Source organism: Oreochromis niloticus, linkage group LG7, assembly GCF_001858045.2.
Source record: "Oreochromis niloticus isolate F11D_XX linkage group LG7, O_niloticus_UMD_NMBU, whole genome shotgun sequence".
Lineage (NCBI taxonomy): Eukaryota > Metazoa > Chordata > Actinopteri > Cichliformes > Cichlidae > Oreochromis > Oreochromis niloticus.
The window spans coordinates 9592410-9620234 of record NC_031972.2 but is presented as its reverse complement, the minus strand read 5'-3'; the positions used below and the strand labels follow the sequence as shown (position 1 = coordinate 9620234).

The 27825-nt window shown below is 38.4% G+C and overlaps 2 protein-coding genes and 1 pseudogene across 2 annotated transcripts; all 3 read left to right on the top strand.

Moving 5' to 3' along the window:
* Nucleotides 1-115: 115 nt before the first annotated feature.
* Nucleotides 116-2532, top strand: ved (ventrally expressed dharma/bozozok antagonist). Its single transcript, XM_005449477.4, has 3 exons — nucleotides 116-621; nucleotides 1285-1538; nucleotides 1919-2532. Exons 1-3 carry the CDS (start codon nucleotides 378-380, stop codon nucleotides 2291-2293), a joined length of 873 nt encoding a protein of 290 aa, XP_005449534.1. The 5' UTR covers nucleotides 116-377; the 3' UTR covers nucleotides 2294-2532.
* A 3012-nt stretch (nucleotides 2533-5544) lies between these two features.
* purbb (purine-rich element binding protein Bb) lies at nucleotides 5545-8038 on the top strand. The gene has a single exon (XM_003439482.5). The coding sequence runs from the start codon at nucleotides 5649-5651 to the stop codon at nucleotides 6558-6560; it is 912 nt and encodes a 303-aa protein (XP_003439530.1). The 5' UTR covers nucleotides 5545-5648; the 3' UTR covers nucleotides 6561-8038.
* Nucleotides 8039-24426: 16388 nt separating this feature from the next.
* On the top strand, nucleotides 24427-24545 carry LOC112847618 (uncharacterized; annotated as a pseudogene).
* The last annotated feature ends 3280 nt before the right edge of the window (nucleotides 24546-27825 follow it).

Below are 27825 nucleotides of genomic sequence, written 5' to 3'. Positions count from 1 at the left end.
GTACTCCCTAAAAAACTGCAGAAGGTTATTTTTTTAATAGGATGGATATGGCTGTGGAAGAGATGGAGACAGTTTGGGGCGAAGTGATTGTATTATCTATGTGAAGAGCAGGAAAGAGGGTGGGTAGGGGGTCCTTTCCAGACTCACTGGAGCCTTGTTGTAACAGCCTCATTGAAACTGAATGGGACGTCTTAATTACTCAAGTTGTGAAAACTAAAGGAGGGCTGGACTGCAGGGAGGGGAGGATGTGTGCTTTGATCTTCGGGTTGAGGGAGGTTGATATGAGGTGGGATGTCTTCTATAAATACAAGCAGGTTGTAGATGAGGTAGTCATAACTCTCTAAGCTTCAGGACAAAAGGATTCCTCCTCAGCAGCCATGAATGGACATTTTTCTATTGAGTGGATGGCCCAGAGCAGCCAGCAAGAAGGATCAGAGAGCAGCAACATAACTGTCTCCGGACCTACAGCCTGTGGGACACTTTCTGAGAGTCTGCCTGGTTTTTATTGTAGGCAGAAGTCAGAGAATATCCCTAAGCAGGAAAAGCAAGAAAAAAGGAGTCAGGCCCTTGAAGCATACAGCCAGTGTATTCTCCAGCAACAAACCGCTCCCAATAGCCAAGGTAAGAGTTCATAATGAGCCTAAATCCCAGAATCCAATTTCAATGTAAAGTCTATTTAAAAGTGAATTACAGCAAAAAGTGCATTTACATTAAAACAGCTATTAGTTCTGTGTAAATGTGCATTTTGATATTTTTTCCTAAACATTCTTCACATTTAACTACATTTCAGCTGAATGCAAATATGAATATATCAGAAAACATCGATCATTTTTTATATTTTTTTATTTTTATCTTTTACATTTTCATTTCATATTGGCGCTCCTGGGTGCACAGTTACTTTGGTTGTCTTAATTATTTGATCTTCTTAATTTTCTTTAATTTTCTTATTTACTTTAGTAGAAAAAAACCCCATTTGATTTATGCAACTTGTTATTAGGCTACTTTTTACCTGACTGATATTGGTGTATTAATTAGAAGAATATAAGTTGATAAATGTATCAGTGATGCAATGCAGATGTGTTTCGTATCCTATAAATAAACTGCAATAAAAACTTGGACAGTTTTATAGCTGAATGTCTGTCCAGTTAACAGTATGTGGTTAAGTACCTTGAAATTAATAAAGTGCTTTGTAAAGTACTTAAGTAATATACCAGAATATGTCTAAATCAACGTAATGTCAAGAACAGATTTTAAGTTTCTTTCTTTCTCACTTTCTGTTTCCAGTGACTGAGGTTGGTTTCAGCAGTGGGACAGAGGAGGAGACCTCAGGATATGAGAGCGAAGGTGGACAATCTCTCTCCCCTTCAGCTCAAGCTGACTCAAAATCACCTCCATCTCCTCTAGTGGGTCGGAGGCCCCGGACAGCTTTCACAGCAGAGCAGATCAGTAGCCTGGAGAAGGCCTTCAGCATAAGTGCTTATCTGGGGACACAATCTAAGGCAGAACTCCGCAAAAAACTCCACCTGTCTGATAAACAGGTAATCACCCCCAGTATCAATACTTGACATCACAAATTCATGAACCTGGTGCTGCTGCATATTCAAATTATGCTAAATCTATACAACGATCAGAAACAGCAGCAAATTTCAAAAAGAAAAGGCCAAGAGATCACAGTTCTCATGAGCACCGATTTGATAGCAGCTACTGACCTTCAAAACCATGTACTATTTTTAGTTGTTAAAAAAAATAATTGTATTTTATGTTATTTTTATTTTTAATTTCTATATTTTATAGTAGTCTAAAATACTCATGCTCTACTGTTCACTAACAGAAAATTAACATTACTTATGTTTTATTTTATTTTGTCTTGTATTTTAAAAATGTTTCTTATATCTTAAATTTTCTGTTTTCATCACAGATCAGAAACTGGTTCCAGAACAGACGGATGAAGGTAAAGAGAACCATGCAGGATGCTCTGGCTCAGGCATGCCAGGCTAATGTCTGCCAGGCCAGTGTTGCCCCACAGTTCATTCATTACCCTGAGCTACAGGCATACAGGCCAGGGCCATACCCAAGATACCACTCAGCAGCAGCAGTAGTAGCACCTGAGGGCCCGGCTGCCACCTCCTACATCTATCCACACAGTCATGTGCAGTTCGGTTCCCCTCTCCCCAGCGTCGCCACTCTGCCCATGGACTCTTTCTACCAGTACAGCAGCCTTTCAGGAGTCATGGTGCCCTCTGCCACATCTCACCTCAGAGAGTCCTACCCAACCTATCCTCCATATTACTGAAAATCACATCATGCAGACATTATTCTGTAATGTATTCTCAGCTGTGATATTTTGGCTTAGACAAAAGGAGAAGTTTTTGATTTGATTTTTGAACAAAATAAAATGTGTTATTAGAAACCTGGCAAAAATACTGCTTTGAAGCTTGAATCAAGAATCAAACAGGGTAGTGTGCAATAACGGTCTGTTTGTAATTTATGTATAGTTTAAATGTATTTAAATTTCATTTATTAAAATTCTGTTGTTATGTCACTGTTGGTTTTATGTCAGTGTGAATATTATTCAAATAAATAATAATTATTAGATTATTATCTGATTATCTGATCTTTTTCTCTCATCTAACAGTCAGATATTTAATTCAGTTTAATTTTGTGTATACAAAGCCACTTCACACCAACCATTTCATTTTCATTCAGTTTTATTTAAATAGGATGGCCTGCAGTAGCTAGACTAAAATAAAAGGCTCAAAGCAGACCTAAGTAACGAAGGGGACTTTCATTATAAGCACCAACAGTGACCTTCGAGGCATTTTTATATTGTAGGGTAAAACGTCCTATAATATTAGAACAATTTGACGACCAACAGTGACGTGGGGACAGTAGGAAAGACATCCTGGCTGTTTCTCCCTGTTTAATCTTTGAGGTTATTTCCTATGGATCTCAGCTGATTATTAAGTGGTATCTATTTGTGTGTGTTCCCCCCTTTTTTAACCTTCTGCCTTAGAGGGAACATTCTCTGCTCTGTGGGTTAAGTTCCCGATAACTCCAAGATTGTGTTTCATTGTGTAGTGGGAGTTAAAGAATATGTACAGGTCTGTGTGTGTAGGTTTCCAGTCCTGGTGAATGAGCACAGCACAGTCCAATAATAGTAACGTAACAAAGGACAGCTTCCTATGACAGTTGGCTGTTAAGTAACAGCCAGTCAGAATGGTCCAGGGAGACTCCTTTTGGTTGATGTGAAAAGGGAGTGGAAAGGGAGCACCGTCAAAGGACTGCAACATTGATATATTACTCAGAGTTAATGGTGTGTTTTGTTTTTTATACCTCTAGTCAAGTGTGTGTGCGTCAACTAAGAAATAAATCCAAGGCTTGCTATTAATTTACTTACCGTTTAGATTCTGTTTGTGACTTTGTAGCTTTGTGCAATTCTGCAACAATTCTGTGGTCATTGTTGTTTATAATAGCATCATCAGATTGTTTCATCCCAATTTGTTACCTTCTAAGTGTTGACATTAGGAATGTTTTGTGAGTTTGTTTTTGAATTTTATACAAGATGTATAGCAAGCAAGAGCAATATGTTAAGAGTTGTGGAATATTGAGCCCTTTGGATTTTTTGTTCATTTTAAGTATTGATTTCTGAGCAGCCCTTGGCTAAAATAGCCCTGGCCTATAGCCTATAACTATTTTATAGCCTATAGCTATTTTAAGGGAGGATTGGGGGTCACCTGATGCAGCCTTAACTATATGCTTTGGCAAAATTTAAAGACACCACCAGAATTCCTGCCCAGACTGTCAGAGTAGGGCCACTCCTACTGTACCTAAAAGACTCCCACCCGACCAAGATTACTGAAGCCCTCCTTCTGTTCTACAGAAGTGGACTGTTTTGGGTCATTCATAAGAAAAACATGTTTTTCACGTGCCTGACAGCACGGTATTCCCTTGGATACCTTGTGCTTTTGGATTTTTTGCCAAAAGTATTGATTTCTGGGCATTGTGTTTAAGCAATTAGCTGACAGAAAGATAAGCTAATGTCTAGATGTGTTACACTGCATGTTTATACAGCAGATAACAGCATATTATATGTCATTTATTTCTTGTTAAAGAACCGCAGACACCTACATAGAAACAAGATCAGAAGTGTAACTTGCATTTATTTTCGATAAAGGTTTAACATTCTAATTATGCCCCCTGGTGGTCGCATTTTTTTTAAACAAACTAGCAGAAACCTATCGTCCTTGACATCTTGGTTGCTATCTTGCTATAATCCTGTTCTGACAGGCTCTACTGGCACAACTGTGATTATATAAGTAAAGATTGAGGTGACATAAAAAAACAAACAAACTATGGTTTACTTATTTCAAATGCTTAAGACTGCCACGACTTTGATGACTGGGACCCAGTCACAACAGGGATGTCAAACTCATTTTACATAGTGGGCCACGTACAGCCAACTCGTGAAATGACGTGACAAATATGTAAGATTGCAGAAAAAGTTATGATAGTGTTTGCACAGGCTGTCCTGTGATTATAAAATATAAAGTTCATTTATTGTGAATTCACCAAAAAACAAACTGTTATTTACAACATCAAACATCTCTTAATCAATAACTTTGGCAAAGTGTGAATGGCAATGGGGTGAACAGTTTTATCTATAGAAAACGCCGTAAAACTTACGAAAATACAGTTAAAGGGTTCAAAACCTTTGCATTCCTTACCATTTTCTAAAGCTTTCCAGTGGGGTGGATTAGAGTCTTTGTTCAGGATTTATACTGACATCTTCTGGCAGGTCCGGGAAATGCAATAACAATGGAGTAAATGAAACATTCAGACATGACAAGCTGCTGGAGAACCACCAATGCTGAGAGTAGAATTCACCATTATTATTCTCTTCTTATTCTCCATCTTCTCTCTGTTTTCTTTTCTTTTCACTCTCACCTCCCTCCTCTTAAGTCTCCCCTTCATATTCTTTTCTCTTGTTCCCCAGTCTTCAGTTTATTCCTCTTCACCCTTTGTTTCTTCTTTCTTCCCCCCCTTGTTTTCCAAAGTGATTCTTTGCTATTTTATTTGGTTGGTGTACATAAGTAAGAATGTGAATGTTGAGCAGTTGTAATGAGGTATTGTTCATTTTATGTAAAATTGTACACACAAAACATGTAATCTACTTATCATGGGTAGTGTATTTTCACAGACTTGTGAAACAAAATGAGATCCATCTCAACAAAGAACGATTATTAATATGTGGTGTACTGTACTAGTTTATCTAGCTATTTTTCACATATATAAATCATAGGTTGGAAATGTCCATTTCGAAATTTAAAAAGTATAATTGTGAAAAAAATAGATTTCATCATCTTCGGACCAAGACGATTTCACAATCGAGATTAAAAAAGTTTTACAAGAAGTACGTAAACGGAACTTCAGTCTGAACCAATAGGTAGAGAAAGATATTACAGGTGGGCGCGGCTTACAATACCGGCAGACCAATAGAAACGCCGTAATCGTGTGAACTAGTGAAACGGGCAGTTAGTTGGACCAATCACAACGTCCCCCGAAGGGCACCCATGATGCACGGGAAGGAGGCCCGCGCTGGCTGAGTGCACGCAGAAAGCAGCTACGCAGGAGAGAGGGGCAGAAGCCGAATGGTGGAGCTGAAGATGGCGGATGGCGACAGCGGGAGTGAGCGCGGAGGTAGTAGCGGGGGAGGAGGTGGAGGTGGCTTCCAACACTTCCAGAGGGATCAGGAAACCCAAGAACTGGCGTCAAAGCGCCTGGACATCCAGAACAAGCGCTTCTATCTGGACGTCAAGCAGAACAACAAGGGCAGGTTCATTAAAATCGCCGAGGTCGGGGCTGGGGGCTCTAAAAGTCGCCTGACCCTCTCGCTGTCAGTTGCGGCGGAGTTCCGTGACTATCTCGGGGATTTCATCGAGCACTACGCCCAGCTGGGCCCTAGCAGTCCGGAGCAAATAGCACAAGCTGCCGCGGGTGAAGACGGTGGGCCGAGGCGAGCTCTTAAGAGCGAGTTTCTCGTCCGGGAAAATCGCAAGTACTACCTGGACTTGAAAGAGAACCAGCGGGGGAGGTTCCTCCGGATACGGCAAACCGTAAACCGCGGACCTAGCTTTGGAGTGGGGGGCCCAGTGGGCGGCATGCTGGCCGGCCAGACCATAGCCCTTCCGGCACAGGGGTTAATAGAGTTTAGAGACGCCCTTGCTAAGCTCATAGATGACTACGGGGGAGACGACGAGGAGATGACCGGGGGCACGGCCGCCGGGGGCTACGGCGAGCTTCCCGAGGGCACCTCCATCATGGTGGACTCTAAACGGTTCTTTTTCGACGTTGGGTCCAACAAATACGGCGTGTTCCTGCGCGTGAGCGAGGTTAAGCCGAGCTACAGGAACTCTATCACCATCCCGTTCAAAGCCTGGAGCAAATTTGGAGGAGCTTTCTGCAGATATGCAGAGGAGATGAAGGAGATCCAGGAGAGGCAGAGGGATAAAATGTACGAGAAGAGAGACGAGTCCGAGGGGGATGATGTGGATGACGACTGAGAAAAGAAAAAGCTGTTAGCCCAGTTACATGATGGCAGATCTACACTATAGGGTTATTTTGCGAAAAAACAAAAACAAAACAAAAAAGAAGCAGAAATGACAGATAAAGTGCATGACAAATCGTGCTGTAATAGCCTACTAAAGTATTGTGGAGTTTTTTTTTTTTTTTTTTTTTTTAAAGTACATGTGCAGGGAATTTTTGGTGTATTATCCTAAAGTTTGTTGGGCTTGAGGTTGAAGTGGTGGTTTGAATCTCTGAAAGTGAAAAATGTATGAATGAGATCTATCTCATTGGCTGAAAAAAAAAAAAGTGAGTTATGCTTTATCGTTGGAAAAAATAAGAGGAGAGAACTTACTAAAACCAGCAAGTTGGTTTTTCTTAACTAGAGGTGAAGCTGTTGAATGCTTTCCTATGTGCAACATAGTTTCTATTTAAAGAGTGAAGACCTGTTCAAGATGTTTTCCCTTCTTGGTTAAAGGAGAGAGCTAGCATCCATCCTGTTCCAGTCCAGGACTCTCCTCTGTGGGAAGTTTGCGGGATTTTTGCAAGTCAGACAGGAAAAGCTGAGAGCAATGCAGAGACGGAGCTGCTGTCAATCTATGGATGTTTATGTGTTAGATATGTCAGTAGCTGGAGAGCTGTCAAACAACCGCACAACTGCTGCTGCAGCATCTGCAGGCTGTTAATCGAAAAGATTACCCAAAATGTCGAGGGGGGGGCAGGGTAGTTACTAAGAGGATTATCTGTAAGCCCAAACAAAAAGGGCCTGGTGGACTAAATTAAACGCTTTGACTCCAGTAGTCAGTTACAGTGCAGAACAGCTGGGTTTTATGTTATACATATAATCTTAGCAAAGCGTACTTCTTATTGTTTTCAAGAAGATTCACTCTGTGAGGAAGGGCGGTGACTCTTCTCACACCAGAGCATCCTTGGTGTTTGAGAACAACCGCTTAGAAAGCCAACAACTGGGGAGCAGATGCCACCGGAGGAAACACAGATATGGTTTTATGGGACTTTTCAGACGATCATTTACTAACAGGGGTCCAAATGTCTTGCAGTTGGAGGAGGAGTGCTGCATTACATGTAGCGACAAGTTTTCTCATCAGCCTCCTGTTCAGAACTGGACAGCTGTCCTATCCAGCACAGGCCATTCTCTGACAGCGCCTTCCAACACATTATGAAGACCCTGGACAGAAACACATTGATGGATGTTTTCTTTTGTTTTTCCTTTTTTTTCTTTGTCTTTTTTTTCCCCAAAAAGAGCTATATTGAAATGAGATTCTACTTATAGGAAAGATATTACCAAACAAACCAGCAAAAGATATTTTCAGATACTTATAAAGGAAAACATATTTCAATCCTAAAAATAAAAAGTTAATTTCATAAAACAAAATTGTGACTCGGATCTCAAGGTAATTTTTTCATGTTCTTAGAGTGAAAGTATAACACTTCATTTATTAAACAATTTGAAATGGAAGACTCGATGTTGTGACTGTGTACTTGACATCAGGTTATTCATTCTGCAGACTAATTGGGTGAATCGATTATTTTCTTGGTTAGTTATGTACAAGAACAGGCTGAGACTGCATACATCCTCCTGCAACATTTTACCTTTTCAAGTTATATAAGTGTGGTTACTGTAGAATTATATGAAGGTGTCGCAGACCAGCGTAAGAGTCCATGCTCAGCAGATGTCCATCTAGGGACCAGGTCACCAGGCTATGACTACACTATGCTGTTTCTTTTCCAGTGCCACACTAATCTACCCACTCAGGTAGTTCTGCTGGATATTTTTTGTATATGGCACAAAATGCCCAGTTTTGCCTTATGTCACAATGGTGAAGAATCTTTCCACAAATTTCTGGATCCAGATCTGATTCGCCCCCCAAAATGAATCATTTTAATACTAGTAAAACATTAAATTCTCCTGTATTTATATTTATTTATTTATTATTTTAAGTAATTCTAAATCAAATAAGATTTTGTTTTATTGTTTAGAAATTGCATTATTATTTAGAATGCAATTTCTGGTCAATACTGTCAATATTCAAAATGATGAAAAAGTGATTTAAAACAAAGAAAAATGCCAAAATAAAACCTTTTGGCTGATATAAAGAGTATAATTCATTCCAGCAATTTCACACCTAATGCAGATGTGATATTACTAGTGAATTATCAGTCCAGCAAGATATAGTTTGCATTCATTTAAGAGGTTCATGTCAGGATTAAAGTGATGACACTTATTAGTTCTTTACTTATTAGGACTTAGCTTCACATTGAACTGAACCAGCTGTGCAGTTAATGTTTACTCTCATTATTCACTGGCTTTTATTATATTATTATTAACAGAAGTATCTATTTTTTAAAAAAAAAACAGCTCTGTAAATATCTGATTAATGCTCTGTTGATTAGCTAATCACATTTAAATGTTTCACTTTTAAACTGTACTACTGAAGACCACTTTGAGCTTCATTTCATACATTTGGTTTCACCTGGTTTGGTTAAAACCACATTTGACATTTAAGAGTGCTTTTGAAATCCATATTTAGTTTGGCCAACTTAAAACCTTTACTTTACTTCAGTCCCTTAAGTTACAAACTAGCATACAACATGAACAATGTCATTATACAACTAGTTCCCATTTGCTATTTTACAGACAAAAACCTTTAATAACGTGAGAGCTGGATGACCTACTACTCACTGGCATTCAGGTTTGATCACTGATGAAAAATTCATCAAAAATATCTTCTGGTTCAAGCTGCTGATGTGACAATTTGGTTTCCTTTGTCACAAATGCAAAGGGTTAAAACATTTAGCACTTCTGACTGGATAAAACACTAACAGTCACTGAAGCTTTGTTTTTTACAAACAAATCATATCAACTAATTTGTACTTGGTTGTTCAAAACTTAAACTTTGCTGCCTTTCAGAAAAGAAATGAAAACTTAGAGTTTGAGATAAACACACATGAAAAATATACAGATTTCATCATTTAATTTTAATTAAATTCAAGGTACTGTACTTGCATTTATATAGCATTTTTAGTCTTACTGACCATTCAAAGCTCTTTAGACTTCAGGTCACATTTTTAACTATACAGCACTTTATCTAACTCACATCCATGGCTAATTCAAAGTCATCAATTAATCTAACATATTTTTTTTTACTGTGGTAAAAACATGCATGATAGGTTCATATAATTATTATGTCCACATAGTGGATATGTGTATTAATGAGAAATGACAAAGGGAAAATGTCATGATCCTTTATTTATCCAGGCAAAAGAGGGCAGCAGAAGTTAGAACAAATACAACACATAACAAGTAGAAAACAAGCACAATATTCTGGACAGACAAGTGAACACAAACATGTGAATAAGATGCAATAATAGATCATTACAAGCGTGACATTAAAAACAGTCACACTGACCAAAAGAGCTATTCTCTCGCTCTTTTAAAAGGGATTTAAACTCCCCCATTGTAACCATTTCTGTAAATTTCTGTTGATTATTCCAGTAAACAGGGACAGGATATTTGAAAGCTTTCTTCAAGTTCTCTTCTGATTTTCAGAACAAACATTTGTATAATGTTGTGAGAGTGTGAGCTTTATAGTGGCATTTACACATGTAAAAACAGATAAGAAGTAAGCAACCCAAGTAGAGATTTACAGATAAAAGCCAACTAGCGGGAACATCTGTGGATATACAGAGATGGCCATTTAGAAGCAGCATACAGAAAACAGTGATGTACATGATTTCTACAGCCACTAATAAAATGTAAAGCACAATGGCAGACAGTATTGAACTGGGCAGGTGCATTCATTAAATACAGATCACCATAATCCAATAAATGTAAAAAAAAAAAAAAAAAAAGTTACATAAATCAAGTGTTTCCTAGGTTGGACAGAGAAAAAAAATGTAAATCTAAAAAAGAAACTTAGTTTAACCAAAAAATGATACCAAGACACCTTTAAAATGTGACTATTTCAATTTCACCCCCTTGAAGGGTTTTGAGCTTAGGACATATAGATAGGTGTCAATAGCACCTTTAGAAATTCATTTACTTTAAAAATTGATGACATTTTCAATACTGTACTTACACTATGTGACTAAGTAATCGCACCCTTCTTAAATCACGACTTCACTATTTTGAAACTACTATCACTAAGGGTACCCACAGTATGTTGCTACTGTTTCATTTGACAGTAATATGCCAGATGCCCTTCCAGACAGACAAAATCACTTGTCTGAAGCAGGCTAAAAGATCTCAAAAAGGAACACATCATGCTGTGATATAAAATAAACCTCAAGAAGCGATGAGAAAAGATTTCTACAGCCTTGGGAATCCGGCAAATCCAGGGTGAGAGCCATTATCCACAAATTGAGAAGACTCAGAACAGTGGTGAACCTTCCAGGCCTATAAAAGAACTCCAAAAGCACATTGATAGTTCATCCAGAAGGCTAAAAACAAAACAGAACAACATCCATAATACTGCTGACCTTGATCAATTTAAGGTCAGTATTTGTGATTAAATAGGAAAGAGACTGGACAAAAATGGCATCCATAGGAGAGTTCAAAGACAAAAGGTGCCACTGACAGAAAAGAACACATCTTACATTTGCCAAAAAAACATCTTTTTTTTGGTTTCCCACAATGCAATTAGCATTTCTTCTCCAATCACCTTTCTTCACTGTCCATGTATTTATAAGTATTAACTATTATAAATCTTTTGTCCCATCTGTTTTACCTCACTCCTAACTCTTCATGTCAGACGGCTGTCCCTCCCTGAGCCTGGTTCTGCTGGAGGTTCTTCCTGTAAAGTAGAGTTTTTCCACTTCAGTGTTGCCAGGTGCGTGTCTTTATTAACCATTGGGTAAATCATAACATTATTGTGTTGTGTAGAGGTATACAGCTGAATTTGTTGTGAGATGTAAATATTTTATTGAGATGTGTGTATATAATTTAGGTTTTGGACTAGTATCAGATAAACCTTTGGCTCTAAAATGCCTATGGAAATCTTAACTGAAACCTGCAAAATGATTGGCAGTTGGGGAATGGGCCACATGTGTTTTACAGTTGCTCTCCTCCTGAACACATATGGCTCTAAAGTATAAAAAGAGTGTTCAAAGGCAGCAGAGCTTGCCAGGATGTGCTTTTTGGTCATGTTAAGTCTGCGGCATCATCCCTTAGTTTTTTAAAAATGGATTAATACAACGTGTAGAAGTATACGGCTGAATTTGTTTCCTGGTGTGAAGATCAGAAAAGGAAAGACTTAAGAGTAATCTGACTCCATCACCTCCTCCTCTTGCAGGGATCTTTTCTCCTGTTGTCGTTTGCTGTTTCTTCAATGAGAAAATTTGGCAGCTGTTAGCCGCCTATGTGCATGCAGAGAGGGTATGCTGACAGGGCATGCTGGCTATTTTAATGTGGGAGGCCTTTACAGAGTTGGCATTCCAGGTCTAGGAGTCAGCTGTGCTATTAGGATTTCAGTGTCTGGGGATGGAGGCGTACAATAGTTTGATTGTGATGAGCTCTGCTCACATGTGGTACACACAAGGTCCTCCTGCTGAAACATGCTGAGCTATGTGCAAGCAGGTATTGTTACTAGACGAATTGCTTTGGTAATCCTTGTGTCTCAGCAAAAGAGATCATATAAGTGTTACCAGATCTGACAAACAAGAAGTTACCTAATCTTGGATTCAGTTATTCTTGCTTAATTACACTGTAATGGCATGTAATGCTACAGTCACACTAGGGAAAACAGTGTTTGAAGGATACAGCATAACCAAAATTATTGTCACAGTGTATAATGAATTTGCACGTTTGTTGCTTTTGAAGTGGCTTCTTTGAAGATAGGAATCAGGTCAGTGATCACGTGCAGTCAGTCGCCATCTTCTAAATGAATTTGGTACATCAACATGGCAATTAAATCTTAAACCTATTCAATTGCAAACTGATATCAGTCTGCAATTGAAAAGGCTTAAGATTTTAGTTGTGTGCAGTCTGGGCCATTACATCATGTTATGTGTCTCTCTTCATTCATTTGGCCAGTGTTTATACTACATTTGATAATCACTGCAAACATACCTTTGTGGAGAGTTGAAAACAGCTAACTTTAGAACGGGCACCCCTTAAGTTTTTTTTTTTTTTTTTTTTTTTAATTTATCTTTCATTTAAGAAGTCTTGTGAGTCTATTATTAAAGCGCTATTCCATATTCAGATGCTAGAGAGCATTGTGGACTGGTGGTATAGAGTAGTGTTTCAGGGCAGAGAAAAACTTTTCCGTTGTGAGGCTATCTGTTGCAAACTCAGCTTGTGTACCTCTTCTAGTCTTAAACACTGCACCACACATTGATGGCACAGGAGACCAGTTGCTCTCTGACTGCAGACCGAGAGAGCCAACCCCTTTATGATGCTGTTCCCTGTTTCTGTTGGTCTGTCACAAGTCTGGGATTCATTTCTAAAGTGTAAAGTCAAACAGTGCAGACTCTCTACATCCCCTCTCTTACACATTATACTGTTTGCTCCCAGTCCTACCATTTTGGTAAAGTGGACACATTATAAGAGTTCCACTATATGTTTTTTTTTATGGCAGATGGACTTGCTGGGAAAAATACTACTTAAACCATACCTTGCTCGCTGTCATTTTTTGGAAGAAAGCAACCAAGTAGTAGTGTAACATCCACACAATACTGTTAATATCGTCAGCACAAGATGATTAGTTCATTAAGGATTTACAGCCTTAAAGCACTGTAAATCAAGACTTACTATCTTGATGGGGCTATGAACCACAACAGTAATATCCTTGTGAGTATAACAAGCAGCTGGTTGTAATGACTGAAGGTTATTCTATTAAAAATATTCTGCAACTGGTTTACTGAAATCAAAATTCTTTGAAGTGGTTAACGGTGCTGTGACATTCAACACAGATGTATCATATCTCTCCAATAGACTCCAATTTGTTCATGTAAATGGAGAGTCCTCTTCACACTGTAACTTCATCTATCCATAAAGTCAGATAACACACACCAATTAGTCAAACTGGAGGAATGTCTTAAATACATAAAGACCTGGATGGCCTCTAGTTTTCTGCTTCTAAATTCAGAAAATTTAGATCACCTCACTCTTGCACTTTAGGTTGACTTGTTGTTCCTAGAGTATTTAAAAGTAGAATGGGAGTGAGAGCCTTCATTTTTCAGGCCCCTCTTCTATGGAACCAGCTTCCAGTTTGGATACGGGAGACAGACACTATTTCTACTTTTAAGATTAGGCCTAAAACTTTCCTTTTTGCTCAAGCATGTAGGGTTGGATCAGGTGACCCTGAATCCTCCCTTAGTTATGCTGCAATAGCCGTAGCCGTAGACTGCTGGGGGATTCCCATGATGCATTGAGTATTTCTTCTTCAGTCACCTTTCTCACTCACTGGCTGTGTCCCAATTCAGGGTCTGCACGCTTGAAGTACGCACACTACGCGTACTACGTACGGTGCGTACTACAAGTACGGGAAGTGCGGAAGTGAGAGGCTTGTGAAATGGGACGGTCTAGCCTTCGTCGCGCTGTTCAGGTTGCCTAGCAACCATGATACGCGAGAAAAGTTTCATACAGCATTGTTTGACAGAAATGAACGAGAAAAAATGTTTTGTTGGTCATTCATTTTTGTCATGACATCACTTTGATTAGTTGAGACCACAGGACTGTAAAACATGATTGTTGGGCTTCATTTCTGTACTGAACAGTCATTTCAAGATTAGTTAGTAAATAATAATTAGCTAATGTTATTCATGAGACTAAAGTCATCTCACTGTGGTAATGTAAATATAATATGGCCAATATTATATGTATTTGTAACGGAGCGAAGGTGATTTTTGCACAGTGTTATTAAAGGAGGGAAACCTTCCTCAAAACGGACAGAGCAGTGGAGCAGCCAAGGGAATGCACACGAATTAAAAACTGTATGTCTAAAATATAATTTATTATATTTAAACAGTTAAAAATGTAAAATGAATTAAAACAACCCTGGCCAGGGAACAACACAATAGAAATCAATAAAACACAACATTAAAAATCCAGTGGCGTCCGCCACAGTATAAAAGTCACTAAAAATTAAAAATCCAGGCAAGCGGTGCAGAAGGGGGAAACCCGGCGGCGTCCTCGCCTTCCTGTCCGTGTTCTCTGCTCGGGCGCGCTAAACACACACACACACACACAAAAAAGGGGCAGCGACAGTAACTACTCTTTTAGCGGCTACCGTTCATTAAAGTGGGATAAGTCAGAAGACTTACCCCGGGTGGGTAGAGCTCTCAACTCTCTCTCTCATATATATATACATGTATATATATATATATATATATATATATATATATACACACACATATACATACATACATATATATACATACATACATATATATATATATATATACATACATATATACATACACATACATATATACATACATATACATATATATATATATATCTATAGATATATATCTATATATCTATAGATATATAGATATATATATACACAAACAAACATCACTAATGTTACATAACTTTGCCGACATGTGGCCAACAGTAATGTTTTAATGTTCTTCGTTATTAAACATTCGCACATAAATAAGTGACATAATATTCAGTACTTACTTTTGACAGTTCACTCTTCGGCCGCTCCCTTCTGCCGTATTTTGCGGCAAAATTATCCACACCCACCGCCGCGCCATGAATTGTGGGATATATGGGACCACGAAGCGTGCACCGCACCACGCTTGATATTTGGGGAAATCGACGGCGCATTTGGAGTACGCATTTGAAGTACACTTCGAATTGGGAGAGCCGTCGTCGCGTGGCGGTGACGTAATCGCACTTAAAATGCGTACTTCAAGCGTGCAGACCCTGAATTGGGACACAGCCACTATGTGCATTGAATCATACTTGTTATTAATCTCTGGCTCTCTTCCACAGCATGTCTTTTCTCCCATCTTCCTTCTCTCATGATGTCTCAAGGTGTTTTTCTACATCTTCATAAAGATAGGTGTTATTATTTTTTTTTTTAAAAGACAGACAAACATGCTCATGCATGTATACAAAAAACTTTGTATAACCATCTGTTTGGCCTAAGACTTTCAAATTATTCTCAAAATGACAAAATAATTTCTTTTAGGTGAGAAATGTGTCTTATAGCCCATTCTGAGTACATGCAACACTGAGAATTGCCAGGTTTATTTGTGCATCTTCATGTATACTATAGAATTGTCACAGTCAGGCTGCAAAGCTAACTGTGTGGAGAAAGGAGGTGAACCCAAGCGCAGACACTCTAAAACAAAAACTCAAACTTAACAGAAAACGAGCAGTTTATTAAGGCTGGTGAAACATTACAAAACAAAAAGCAGAGGCGAAGCTAAACAATAACTTAAGGTGGGAAAACTAGACTTAAACATGGCTACTCGGCATGAATGGATGACAGCCTGGTAACATGGCAGAATAGCAGACAATCTGACAAAGACTAAATACACACAGGAGGTGATCAGGGGAAGTGGAAACACATGGGGAAACAGCTGACACTAATCTGGCATAAGAGACAAAGGAAGGAAAGCCTACTACAGTGACATAGGACACAGACTTTCAAAATAAAACAGGAAACATGAGAAGCAGACATGACAATACAAACTTGACAACCTGAAATCACAGACAAGAAATACATGAGACTAACCAGAAGACGTAAGTGAAACATAACTAAACTAAACTTAAGGCAACCAAATGATGAACCTACAATTTAACACTATCTTCAAAATATAACAAAAGAGATCAAAAACCAAATGAAAGTGCTGGGTCACAGACCCAGCCCCTGACAAGAATTAAGGATAAACATTGTCGGTAAACAGGTTTTGCAGCTGTTTGACCAAAGAGTTTAAAATTATTCTGTTTACAAATAGTTTTCATGATGATTCTTTTTTACTTTAATATTAGTGGGCCACTGCTACGTTTTATTTATTTGAAAGTCAGTTATTTTTCATTTGATTAATTCCAGCTTGAGAAAAGTGACAGAGTGTTTGCATTAATCTCCAGTCAGGGATCTTGCCCTGTGTGAGAAAACTGCTCCCTACCTTACAGTTGTTTCCAGGGATGTTTTATTTTCATGCTAATGTCAGCTTTAACTGACAGAACACCCTGTTATACACAGTCCGGTCTAAAACTGTGTTGTGCAAGCGTGTAGCAATTTACCTTCTACATTCAACTCTCTCTATCCCTCTTAGTTAACCCTTCACACCATGGGGTTAATGCTTCTATGTTAATGAGGGGTGTATGAGCTCTATTATGAGCATACATTTGAATTAATGTTAAAAAGAAACTTAAAAAAAAACGTATTTCTAACAGATCATTATTTCATAAGTTTAATTTTAGAACCTATGTTCAAAACAGATAGGCATAAGGACTTCTTGAAATTTAATGCAACTTTATTGGATAATAAAGAATATAGCAATGTGGTTATAGAAATTATTAGGTGTTGAAAATTATTATGAAAGATGACGTTAATAAATGAATTTGATAAATGTGCTAGTTCACCTCTGCTGTTTATAATGGTACAAACAGCAATATAGAAGGGATTAATGCAGGGGTCGGCAACCCTGGGCATTAATTAACTGTTAATTAAGCGAGCAAGGTTAATTAACTGTTAATTAACTGAAGGGTTAACTGTTGGCATGACATACAAGCTGTGTCCCAAAACGTCGGCTGCATCCTTCGGAGGACCCAGCCTTCGCGGTCTACGTGGGCCGGGTCCTTCGAAGACCGAGAAGGCCGGAAGTGAGCGGCTGTGAAATGGGACGGTCTAGCCTTCAGATTTGCGTCACCGCTGTGTCGGTGGAGTTTAATAAACTTGGCTGTCTGCTCCTTGCTATCTAAAATATAACAGGACACTGGCGTAAATTCTCGACCGTCTCACACTTCTGTTTAATCAGTTTTCTTTTTGACGTTTATTCAGCTGTGTGAAAATCCCGGAGGAACCCACCCGATGGATTAATAAAGTTTTATTTAATCTAATAATCTAATAACTTTGATCTCAGCCAACCCGATTTACTCACGAACAAATAAAACACCGAAATAAGGCAAACAATTACATTTTTAAGTTATCCGGGTGACTTATATATCATGTTTAACCTGAGTAGCGAAAGAGCGGGGGTCTGAAAACGATGAAGCCAGGAGTCCGCTGCTCTCGCCGGCTCGAGCGACCATTGAATCCCCCGGTTTGCTATCGAGCGGTTGGGTAACAGACGTCTCCGAAAACGTCAGCGCACTTTTGCAAATATGCGATGTCTTGATAAACCAAGCAGATATTTGAAATTTACACCGCCACTTTCTCGCCTGAAAATATGTTAAAAGTTTATTTTGTGACCCAGAAAGATTAATAAGACTAATTTTAAAACTAAGTAGCGGCCGCCATTGTTGGCAGCTGAAATTTGGCTGGACCGCGCTATGAATTCTGGGATATGGTGGGCCACGAAGGACACACCCGACCCATCCTTCAAATTCGGGGAAATGAAGGACGCATTTGTCGGCTGCATTTGAAGGAGTCGACGAATTGGGACAGCCTTCGTCGCCGGGCTGTGACGTAATCGGCCTTCAAATGCGGCCTCCGGAGGATGCAGCCGACGTTTTGGGACACAGCTACAGTGAATTAATCTGAGAAGGTGCATTAAAAAATAAATGGCTGGGCCAGCGGTGCACATCGCAAATTAGCTCGCATAGTTGTGCCGCTTCTTAATGACGGTATCTTAGCTAACAAGCCCAAATACCAGATTCAACTTGTAATTGGCTAAAAATAACTTATAGCCTACCGGTGAGAGGGACGTCGCAGTTTTTTCAAGCGATGTTGAAATTTCCACTTTTCAACACTTCAAATGCTTCAGGAGCTGTCCGCTCAGCGCAGCATCAGCACCACGGAAATACACGGATACATCCGTAGACTCGAGACAGAATTCACAATGCGTTTTCGGGACTTTCAGGTGTATGGACCAATGTTTTCTTTTCTGATCAAACCAGAAAGCTTTAATGAGCAGCTGGATTTGTCTCGCATTAACTGCCTGGACACAGAGGACATCGAAATGCAGCTGATTGAACTAAAAAGCTCGACTCTGTGGTGGTCAAAGTTTGCAGAACGAACGCAGCTGGAATCCATAGCTGTTCGTGTTCATGGAGCTTGCATTTTCACATGCTGGACACTTGACAAGTTTAACTGGCTTAAGAACATTGCAGAGGCCTTACTGACAGTATTTGGGTTTACATATCTGCGTGAGCAGATTTTCTCTCACACGAAGAGTGTCCTCTGGTAGCCGTTTGAATGCTGGACACTCGGAGACCTGTGTCTCTGAGTGGGAGACCAGAGATCACATTAACATGTGTTTCTCTGTATTAACAAACATGCCATGTTGGCCCAGTTTATTTTTCTTATCAATGTTGTGAGGAGACCATAAATAGCATTTGCATTTTCTGTTGTACAGTTCATTTGCTGTTATGGAGTTCTTGTTATGGATAAAAAGTCTTTTTTGTTTTAAAATAGCTGATAACTATTCGCTGATAGCTGCCAACATCTGCGAACAAATATAATGCTATAAAGTTGTTCTATATAGTGTGTAACTGTTAATATAGAGCATTATTAAATTTATTGCTAATGCAAGCATATGGCACATTGACTTCTGAGGAAATTTTAGATGGCACTCATCATCAGAAAGGTTGCCGACCCCTGGATTAATGTCATAGGAAATCAGTAAATAATAAGTTAGTTGGCGGATGACACTACATTGTTTTAAAAAAACAGAAGTCAAATTCCAATAGAATTAGAAACTATAAACACTTTTTCCAAAGCTTCAGGTTTATAATTTAATAAAGATAAATGCGAAATCCTGACTCTGCATGACTATCCGCTGCAGTCAATATAAAGGTGATAAAGGAAGTGAAATAGGGATTTTGGATTCTAAGGATAAAGCAGTGTCTGAGGGGAAGAATGTTATAAAAATATATATATTTAGAAAATAGAAAAATGTAAATCCATTTTAAACAGATAGTTACAAGGGAACATCAGTATTTTTGGAAGAATTCTACTAACTAAAATGGACAGTCTAGGCTTATGGCTTTGCAGGTTCTCAGTCATCCAGGTTATAGTAGTCTAAGGAGCTTGGAAAGAAAAGTGCCTGCCTCTTTAAGTTTCTTGAAAGCCCTATGGGGAGTGTCCCTAAGAGGGTTGTGGACCCCCTATTGATCCTTTGCCTAAGAGTCAAGGTGTGAAAATGGGTGTGGGCCACTGTCAGCCAAGGTTTCAGGTGAACCCATTGTCAGACCTTGCCCCACCCAATCATTTGACTGATCATTTACTGAGATCAAATCACTCAAATGTGAATGGGCGTTAAGGTGCCTTTTTCATCAACAGGTTCTTCTTTACTGGAAATTTATTTATAAAAATAATTTTACACCACATAACACACCAGTTTGGAATAATGGATATATTCTCATCAATAGGAAATCTGTATATAGGGAAAATCTGTTACCAAATGAAATTTAACCAACTAATGATTTCATTATATGGAGAGTTAAAGTGGATGTAAATGGTTGTAAGTTTTGTGATGTGATTGTTAGAGAATTTAGATCATCTTTATTCTAGTAGTGTAAATGCAGTACAAGCCTTTTAAAACGAGATGTGGAGCTGGGTGCAGACCAGTGGAATAGACCTGATGATGAAAGGTCAAATTTGGAATGTGTTCACTGAGTAGTAAAGTGGAATTTTTAAATTAATAATTACATTTTAATTGGAAAATATTTTATTCACAAATGCAGATTTTTCAAAGCCAATCCTTACTTGAATTACAGGAAGAATGAGCTAGAGCTGTTTAGTGAATCCGTGAAGGTAGTTCAAAATGGATCATCCCATAAATTACTTTCATTACTTAACAGTTTTAATTGAATTTAATGTGATTGTATATTCTGCCCTCTTTTTACCTTTCTTCCTTTATTTTTTGTTCCTTTATATATTCTCAACTTTTATATATGTATCTTTAATATTTAAAGTTACAGATAAGTATACCTGTTCAAAGTGCATTGTTGTTAAAATACACCTCTGTTTGTTTGTATATACATGTTCAATAGGTTTGTTTAAAAAAAACACATTCTATTGCTTGCGCCAGGTGTTCTGACAAAACACCCTACCTATCAAGCTGTCCTACTTGTTGTTACTACTCAAAACGGCCATGTTTCCGGTGTTTATAGTACACGCTTATTATTTGATCCTACCCCAATCTTGTGCCGATCTTGTGCGTGCGAAAAAAGGTTTGTATTAAAAGTTTTACTTCTTTATTACAGTTGATAATTCTTTTCCTTAAGCTGTCGTCAATTTGTTAACTTTTCAAGCTAACATGTGTTTTGTATTTTGTGCAAAAATACTCCAATTTTGAGTCTCAATCGAAGTCATATTCCAAGTCTTGATTTAGTGCTTCTAATCTTCTGTAAACTGGTGTAGAGCGTAAACCTTCTCAATTAACTTGAGTCCTCCTGCAGTTAGTGTAAACCACGCTCCGTTGTTATGTCGAAGAAAGTAATATTGCACCACATACTTGTTAATTGAGTGATAACGTTGTTTAATCGTTTTATTTACTGTATGTGCATTGCGTCTTACATAATGGATTCCGAAGCCATTTTTGAAAATGTCTGATTTTCTCCTTAGTTATGGAGAACAAATACGGGGAACTGCTCACGTTTCTTTCTGTTGGGTCCTACCAATCAGAATACGACAAGTCCCAGAGGCAAACCCTTAGGAGATATGCCACAAAATTCAGGCTGAAGGGTCAGTATTTTAATGTAAATAATAACTGGATGTAATTATTGGTTCAATACATGTTCTAATTAATTTACATTTTTTAAATGTAGATGGAGAGCTCTTCTTTGGAAACAGCAAAGTGATAAAAACAAAAGAAGAAGCCATGGGACTATTTCAGGGGTTTTATTCAAGTCCTATTGGTGGAAATACTGATGTACTCAAGACTCGAACTGCAATGTGTTCCAGATTTTACTGGTATGGCATGTCAGTTGACAATTGGGTATGTATTTTTAAAGTTGTCATTTATAAAACAAATGTATATTATGTTAATAGTGCACAAAAAGAATGCATAGTTATCCTGAAGACCTGTCCCAAATTTCAGGATGATGTACAGTAATTAACACTGTAGCTTGATCGAGTATTTTTTTATAGAATATTTGTAATTATGTTGTTTAATTAATTGAGATTGTTGGATAATATAAGTAAGAACATATAATATATTTAAGGTCCTGGCTTGTGACCAGTGCCAAAAAATGGGAAAACCTTTGGCTGCTGTGCAACCACTGCAGTGTATAAAGGTAAATATCCGTAGCATTTTAGTAGAAAATAGTAATGTTATAATGTACATTATAAAAATGTGATTCTTTTATCATTGTCAGGTGTCACATGTGTGAGAGCTAATCGGAATAGATTTAACTGGACCTCTTCCAAAAACGTCTAATGGCTTTGAAAGTACATTCTGACTGCAACAGCTTCCATCAGCAAACCTGGGTTTGCAGCGTAGATTTATTAATTACTTCACTGCAGTTGTCACATGCTAAGCCATCCAATGAGACAAATTAGACCCTTTTGTGGGTCGCGTCTGTCCCCTGGGCCCTATGTTTGACACCCCTGTTACCCTACCTCCCATAAATCATGTTCTATACGTAGCTTATATACGCTGTGCTTTCCATGTCCAGTGAAGTTTGTCATAACTGACACCTTATTTCTTTTAGGTCCCTCCTGAGAACAGTCAACAACAACAAAAAAAGCTAGTACCCCGCGATAAAAATGTTGTGTATCAAAGGGAAACCTATTTGGGCTGTTCTTCCATTTTGTAGAAATAAAAACTTTCTGTTGTGTGGCAACATTGTTTTTCACTTAGGAACAGTAGATTATTATTATTTTTTTTAAATCTTATGGTTCATGTGACGCAGAGCTGTTTTTATTTACTTGTCTGGAACACTTGAGATGCAAACGAGCTATATTTGGCCCTTGATAAGATGAGCTTCGCATCCCATGTGCATAGAAAACAGGAATCTCTCTTCAAGGGGATAAGTGGGATTAGTAGGTGGGGTAAAAATAGTAAATTCAATAAAAATAAAATAAGAAATGGTATATGAGATAGTAAGATAAAAAGGAAAGCAGGACATAAGCATGCAGTTATTTTGCAAACTTGTTTCTGAAAAAAAGAAAAAAAGACAATCAAACAAAAACAGCTTCTTCTTTTCTTAACCATCTATCCAAAATTTTGTCTACCTAACTGAAACTGAAATGGAGAAAGGCCAAACTTTTGAGATAATAACATGAAATTTTAGTTAAAAAATAAATGATAATGAATAATGATTTTTTGTTTTAGTTTTTATCAAACAAGCTTTCATATTTATGACCTTAATTTATAAGTCAAAATAAAATGGATAAAAAGCAAAACAAAATTAAGTAAAATTAAATAAATAAAAACAATAAAGTGAAGTTCATGAAAAATAATATGGATTTTAAATATTTTGCTTCCCTGGGAACTCACTAAACCTTTTATCTAGTCTTAAACCTAGTTTCCCACTACATTTATTGTTCATTTGTTCTGCACGCTTTATCCTGATAACAGTCTACATCTTCTACTATTGAGTCCAAAACCATAAATAACCTGTATGCTTGTTGCACACCAGAAAAGAAAGGCATAATGTAGAAAATAAACAATTATGTCTGTGTCCTTGGTATTAAGTTACTTTTTTTTTTTTTTTTTTTTTTTTTAAAGTCACATTACAGAGCTATTAAGAAAAATTTAGCAGGATTTTTATAATGGGGTGGCCCATGGAAGGACGTGAGAGAAATGCAGGGAGGTCCAGTAGCACCAAGGTAGAGATGATGGGAAATCAGAAAATAAAAGCAAACAAAGCTAAAGCAGTTTGTCAGGTTAGTTATATAATGATCACTGATATACACAGACGTACCTTCATAAAAAGAAATTAGGAGAAGCTGCAAATCGTCCTAACACACTGTGTGCTCTCTGTCACTTTAACACTGTGCTGTAATAAACTAACAAGGGTTATTATTGAGATGTTACTGAAAAGCATTTTTGCAGCTCAATGTTGAAGCTTAATAATGAAGGTTTGCATGTTTTCGCTTTAAAACACCATCCATCCATCCATCCATTCGCTTCCGCTTATCCTTTTCAGGGTCGCGGGGGGCGCTGGAGCCTATCCCAGCTGTCATAGGGCGAGAGGCGGGGTACGCCCTGGACAGGTCGCCAGTCTGTCGCAGGGCTAACATACAGGGACAGACAACCATTCGCACTCACATTCACTCGCACATTTACACCTAGTGGCAATTTGGACTATCCAATTAACCTATCCCCACAAGCTGCATGTCTTTGGACGGTGGGAGGAAGCCGGAGTACCCGGAGAGAACCCACGCAAACACGGGGAGAACATGCAAACTCCACACAGAAAGACCCCGGCCTGATGGTGGAATTGAACTCAGGACCTTCTTGCTGTGCGGCAACAGTGCTAACCACCGTGCCACCGTGCTTTAAAACACAATAATATATATTGTGCCTCTGCCTCGTGTTCCCATTTCCACGGCGGTTGTGGTCAAGTCTTCTCCTGCACTTGTATCAGTTTCCCGAGTGAGGGGGGCTAGGGCCCAGTTGGTCCCTGCTCTGGCTTCCAGGCCGGCTGAGGCTCTGTCAGTTTCTGCACCCGTACCTACTCCTTGGGTGGGAGTGACTGGTGTCCACCCCTACACCCATGTCACTGTGTGACATTTGCCACCTATAGAAGGCTTTTTATGTTACAACATTCTCACTTATGGCCATACCACCCTGAACACCCCCAATCTTGTCTGATCTTGGAAGCTGAGCACAGTCGGGCCTGGTCAGTACTTGGATGGGAGACTGCCTGGGAATACCAGGTGCTGTAATGTTTTTCACTTCTACACACAAACTGCAGACGGCGCTGATGCTCACTAATTGGCGACATGCATTCTTCATACGTTATATAGTATCACAGTACATGCACAGAGCGCCAGTACGATAATTTACAACTAAAAAATACATCTATATTTGTACAGGCAGTGGGGGACTAGGCCATTGTTCTTCTCACAGTTTCAGTCTGGTAGAGAAATGTTAATTTCTCAATCCCACTGTGAGCCTGTCTGCACAGAGGCACCTGTGTTTATCAGACCAGCTTTCAACTCTGCACTCAACAGTTACCTCGTTTCATATACTGATGTAATTACAGCGATTTTAGTAGGGCTTATTTACTCTTGTTACATAAAGGAAAGAGAAATTTGTCCCATGAGAAGTCCATAACATATAACTTGGATATGGATGAATCTGTTTTTGGAAAGGGAAGCAGGAGACTGTTGTTATAGAGTGGATTGAGGATTTTTATTCTTTATTTATACTTTTCAGTTTATAAAAAAAAGCCAAGACTTTTTTTTATATGTTGGCTTACCCTTTTTAGTTTTGTTAATATTGGCAATAGTGTGAAGTACTATTGTTGGGTTCTAATATATTTAATATATTGGCCATCCAGTTAAGGTAAATGTCATGTTTTTAGTTGTTAGAATCTGATGAGCAATATTTTATTTTATTTTTTGTTGTTTTGGGTTTTTTTGTTTGTTTTTCTGTCTGAGGGATTACCACCTTAACATGGTCAGGGGGTTTGCGTGCCTCAGTGACCCTAAAAGCTAGATCAGCAGAAGCTTTGCCTTCAGGTGGGACATCCAAGTTGGTCAGGTGTTAGGGTAGAGGCCTGACAAAGTGCAATCCAATTACATGACGAAAACTGTTCCAGAGCACCCCACCCCCAGCCCTTAAGTCACCAGTTTATCATTTCTGCAAAGAGATATTGCTGCTCAGTTTTTCCAAATGTTTTTCAATTTTTTGATTTTTGCTGCTTTAAGAGCCATGAAGAAACTAGCATTTTAATCTTTTTTTTTTTTTCAGTTTTATTGGAGAGGAGGCTGGCATTTCCTTAGCAGATGTCTTAGAACAAAGCCATAACATTATAGGGCATAGGAAAGTGCAAACATTTCGTTTTGGTGCGAACTCTTCCTCTAAAATCTGATTCTGGTGTTGTATAATCTAATTAATGATATCATAATTTCTTCTTCTTGAGTTTTAGTGTATTTTTGATGTTTATGATTTATGTTTAAGTTCATTAGGTTATCTAAGTTATTTTGTTTATTGGATTCCCCTTGTGTTTTCAACCCCTGTTTGAAGTCTCCTTTGTCCTTTATGTGTTTCATGTCTGCATATCTTTTGTTGTCAAGTTCATGTTGTCATTATGTTTCCTGTTTTATTTTGAAGAGGTCCTGTGTTCGTGTTTTCAATGTTTTTAGTTTTATGTTTCCCCTGTGATGTCGTTATGTGCATGTGTGTCAGCTGTTTCCCCATGTGTTCCCTCTTCCCTCATTAGCCTCCTGTGTGTATTTAGTCTGTGTTTTCTCATTTAGCCTTTGTCAGGTTGTCTGTTGTTTTCCATGCTATGCTCCTAGGTTTCAGTGTTCCACGGTTCATGTCCCAGGTAACTTTGTATTTTTAGATTCCCCAGTTTAGGTTGTTTGTTTAGGTGGAGGAGCATCCCCTAAAAAAGACAAACACACGGACAACAACACAGGCACACACCGAAAGAGGAGAGAGAAAAAAGCAGGCCAGCAAAAGAGGGCAAGGGAACCATGACATCTACAGAGGCCCATTTTCATTCGGTACATTGTGTTACCAGATATCAGTTTGTGATGTTAGATCCCAACTTGTCAGTCAAGAAACATTTTCCAAAGATATCAGCACAAACCAAAATCATTGTGTGGATTAAAAACAGTAAATTGTCGAGGTTGGTGATGGATCATCCAATTTTCTGTTTTTAATCTGATTAAATCAAATTTGTACCTGGTTTATAACCATGTGATCTGTCCACACAGGATTGATTGTTACTACATGTATAACTGTGTAGACATTTCCTAGTAGGGTGATTTAACATAAATGATTCATTAAACACACATCTGTGAAAACATTACTGATAAACTTTGTGTAATATTACGTTAAAGCAAATGTAAATTTACCATTAAGACAAGAATGTTTGAATCTGACCACAAACCTTTGAGCAGTAGTGTGTGTTGTATGCATGTGTCTGTCTGTATCTGATCAGGATTTTGTCATCAGTGTCAACAAAAACCTCATTTTTTTAGCTGTGTCTATCATCAAAAATTGAGTTGGAGTGTTTTAAGTCTGATGGCAATCTCTCCCTAACAAGTCCACTTTATTGCGTGCTCATTTTCTCCTATTAATGGCTCACAGGAGTCTAACTAATGCAATGTATGCATGTTTCGTAATCTGTCACGCTTATCAGTGGCTCATGGTTGCTTAAGGCCTATGTCTGTACTTGACCACAGAGGCAGAGCATCATTCAATCCTGCCAGCTGCCTATCTTGAGAGCTTTTCAAGGATGACAGACTCCACTTTCTCTGCAGCAAGACAGCTCATAACTTTTTAACAGTGTCTCCCTGTCCTCATACTTCTATATATTCTTCTGTAATAGATAACTATACACTATCATTGCAATCTACACTACAGCTCAAAAGTCTGAAGTCAAGTTTCATCTGGTTTATAATCATGTGATCACTCCGTACAGGAGTGATTGTTACTAAAACTGGGCCAATGCATAACTGTGTAGACATTTCCTAATGCATCATGGGTGATTTAACATAAATGATTCATTCAACACACATCTGTGAAAACATTTCTGATAAACGTCATGTAATACTATGTTAAACCAAATGTAAATTATTAATTAAAAGAAGAATGTTTGAATCTGATCACAAACTTTTGAGCAGTAGTGTGTGTTGTATGCATGTGTCTGTCTGTATCTGATCAGGATTTTGTCATCAGTGTCAACAAAACACTCATTTTTTTTTAGCCGTGTCTATCATCAAAAATTGAGTTGGAGTGTTTTAACTCTGATGGCAATCTCTCCCTAACAAGTCCACGTTATTGCGTGCTAATTTTCTCCTATTAGTGGCTCACAGGAGTCTAACTAATGCAATGTATGCATGGTTCCTAATCTGTCACACTTATCAGTGGCTCATGGTTGCTTAAGGCCTATGTCTGTACTTGACCAGAGAGGCAGAGCATCATTCAATCCTGCCAGCTGCCTATCTTGAGAACTTTTCAAGGATGACAGATTCCACTTTCTCTGCAGCA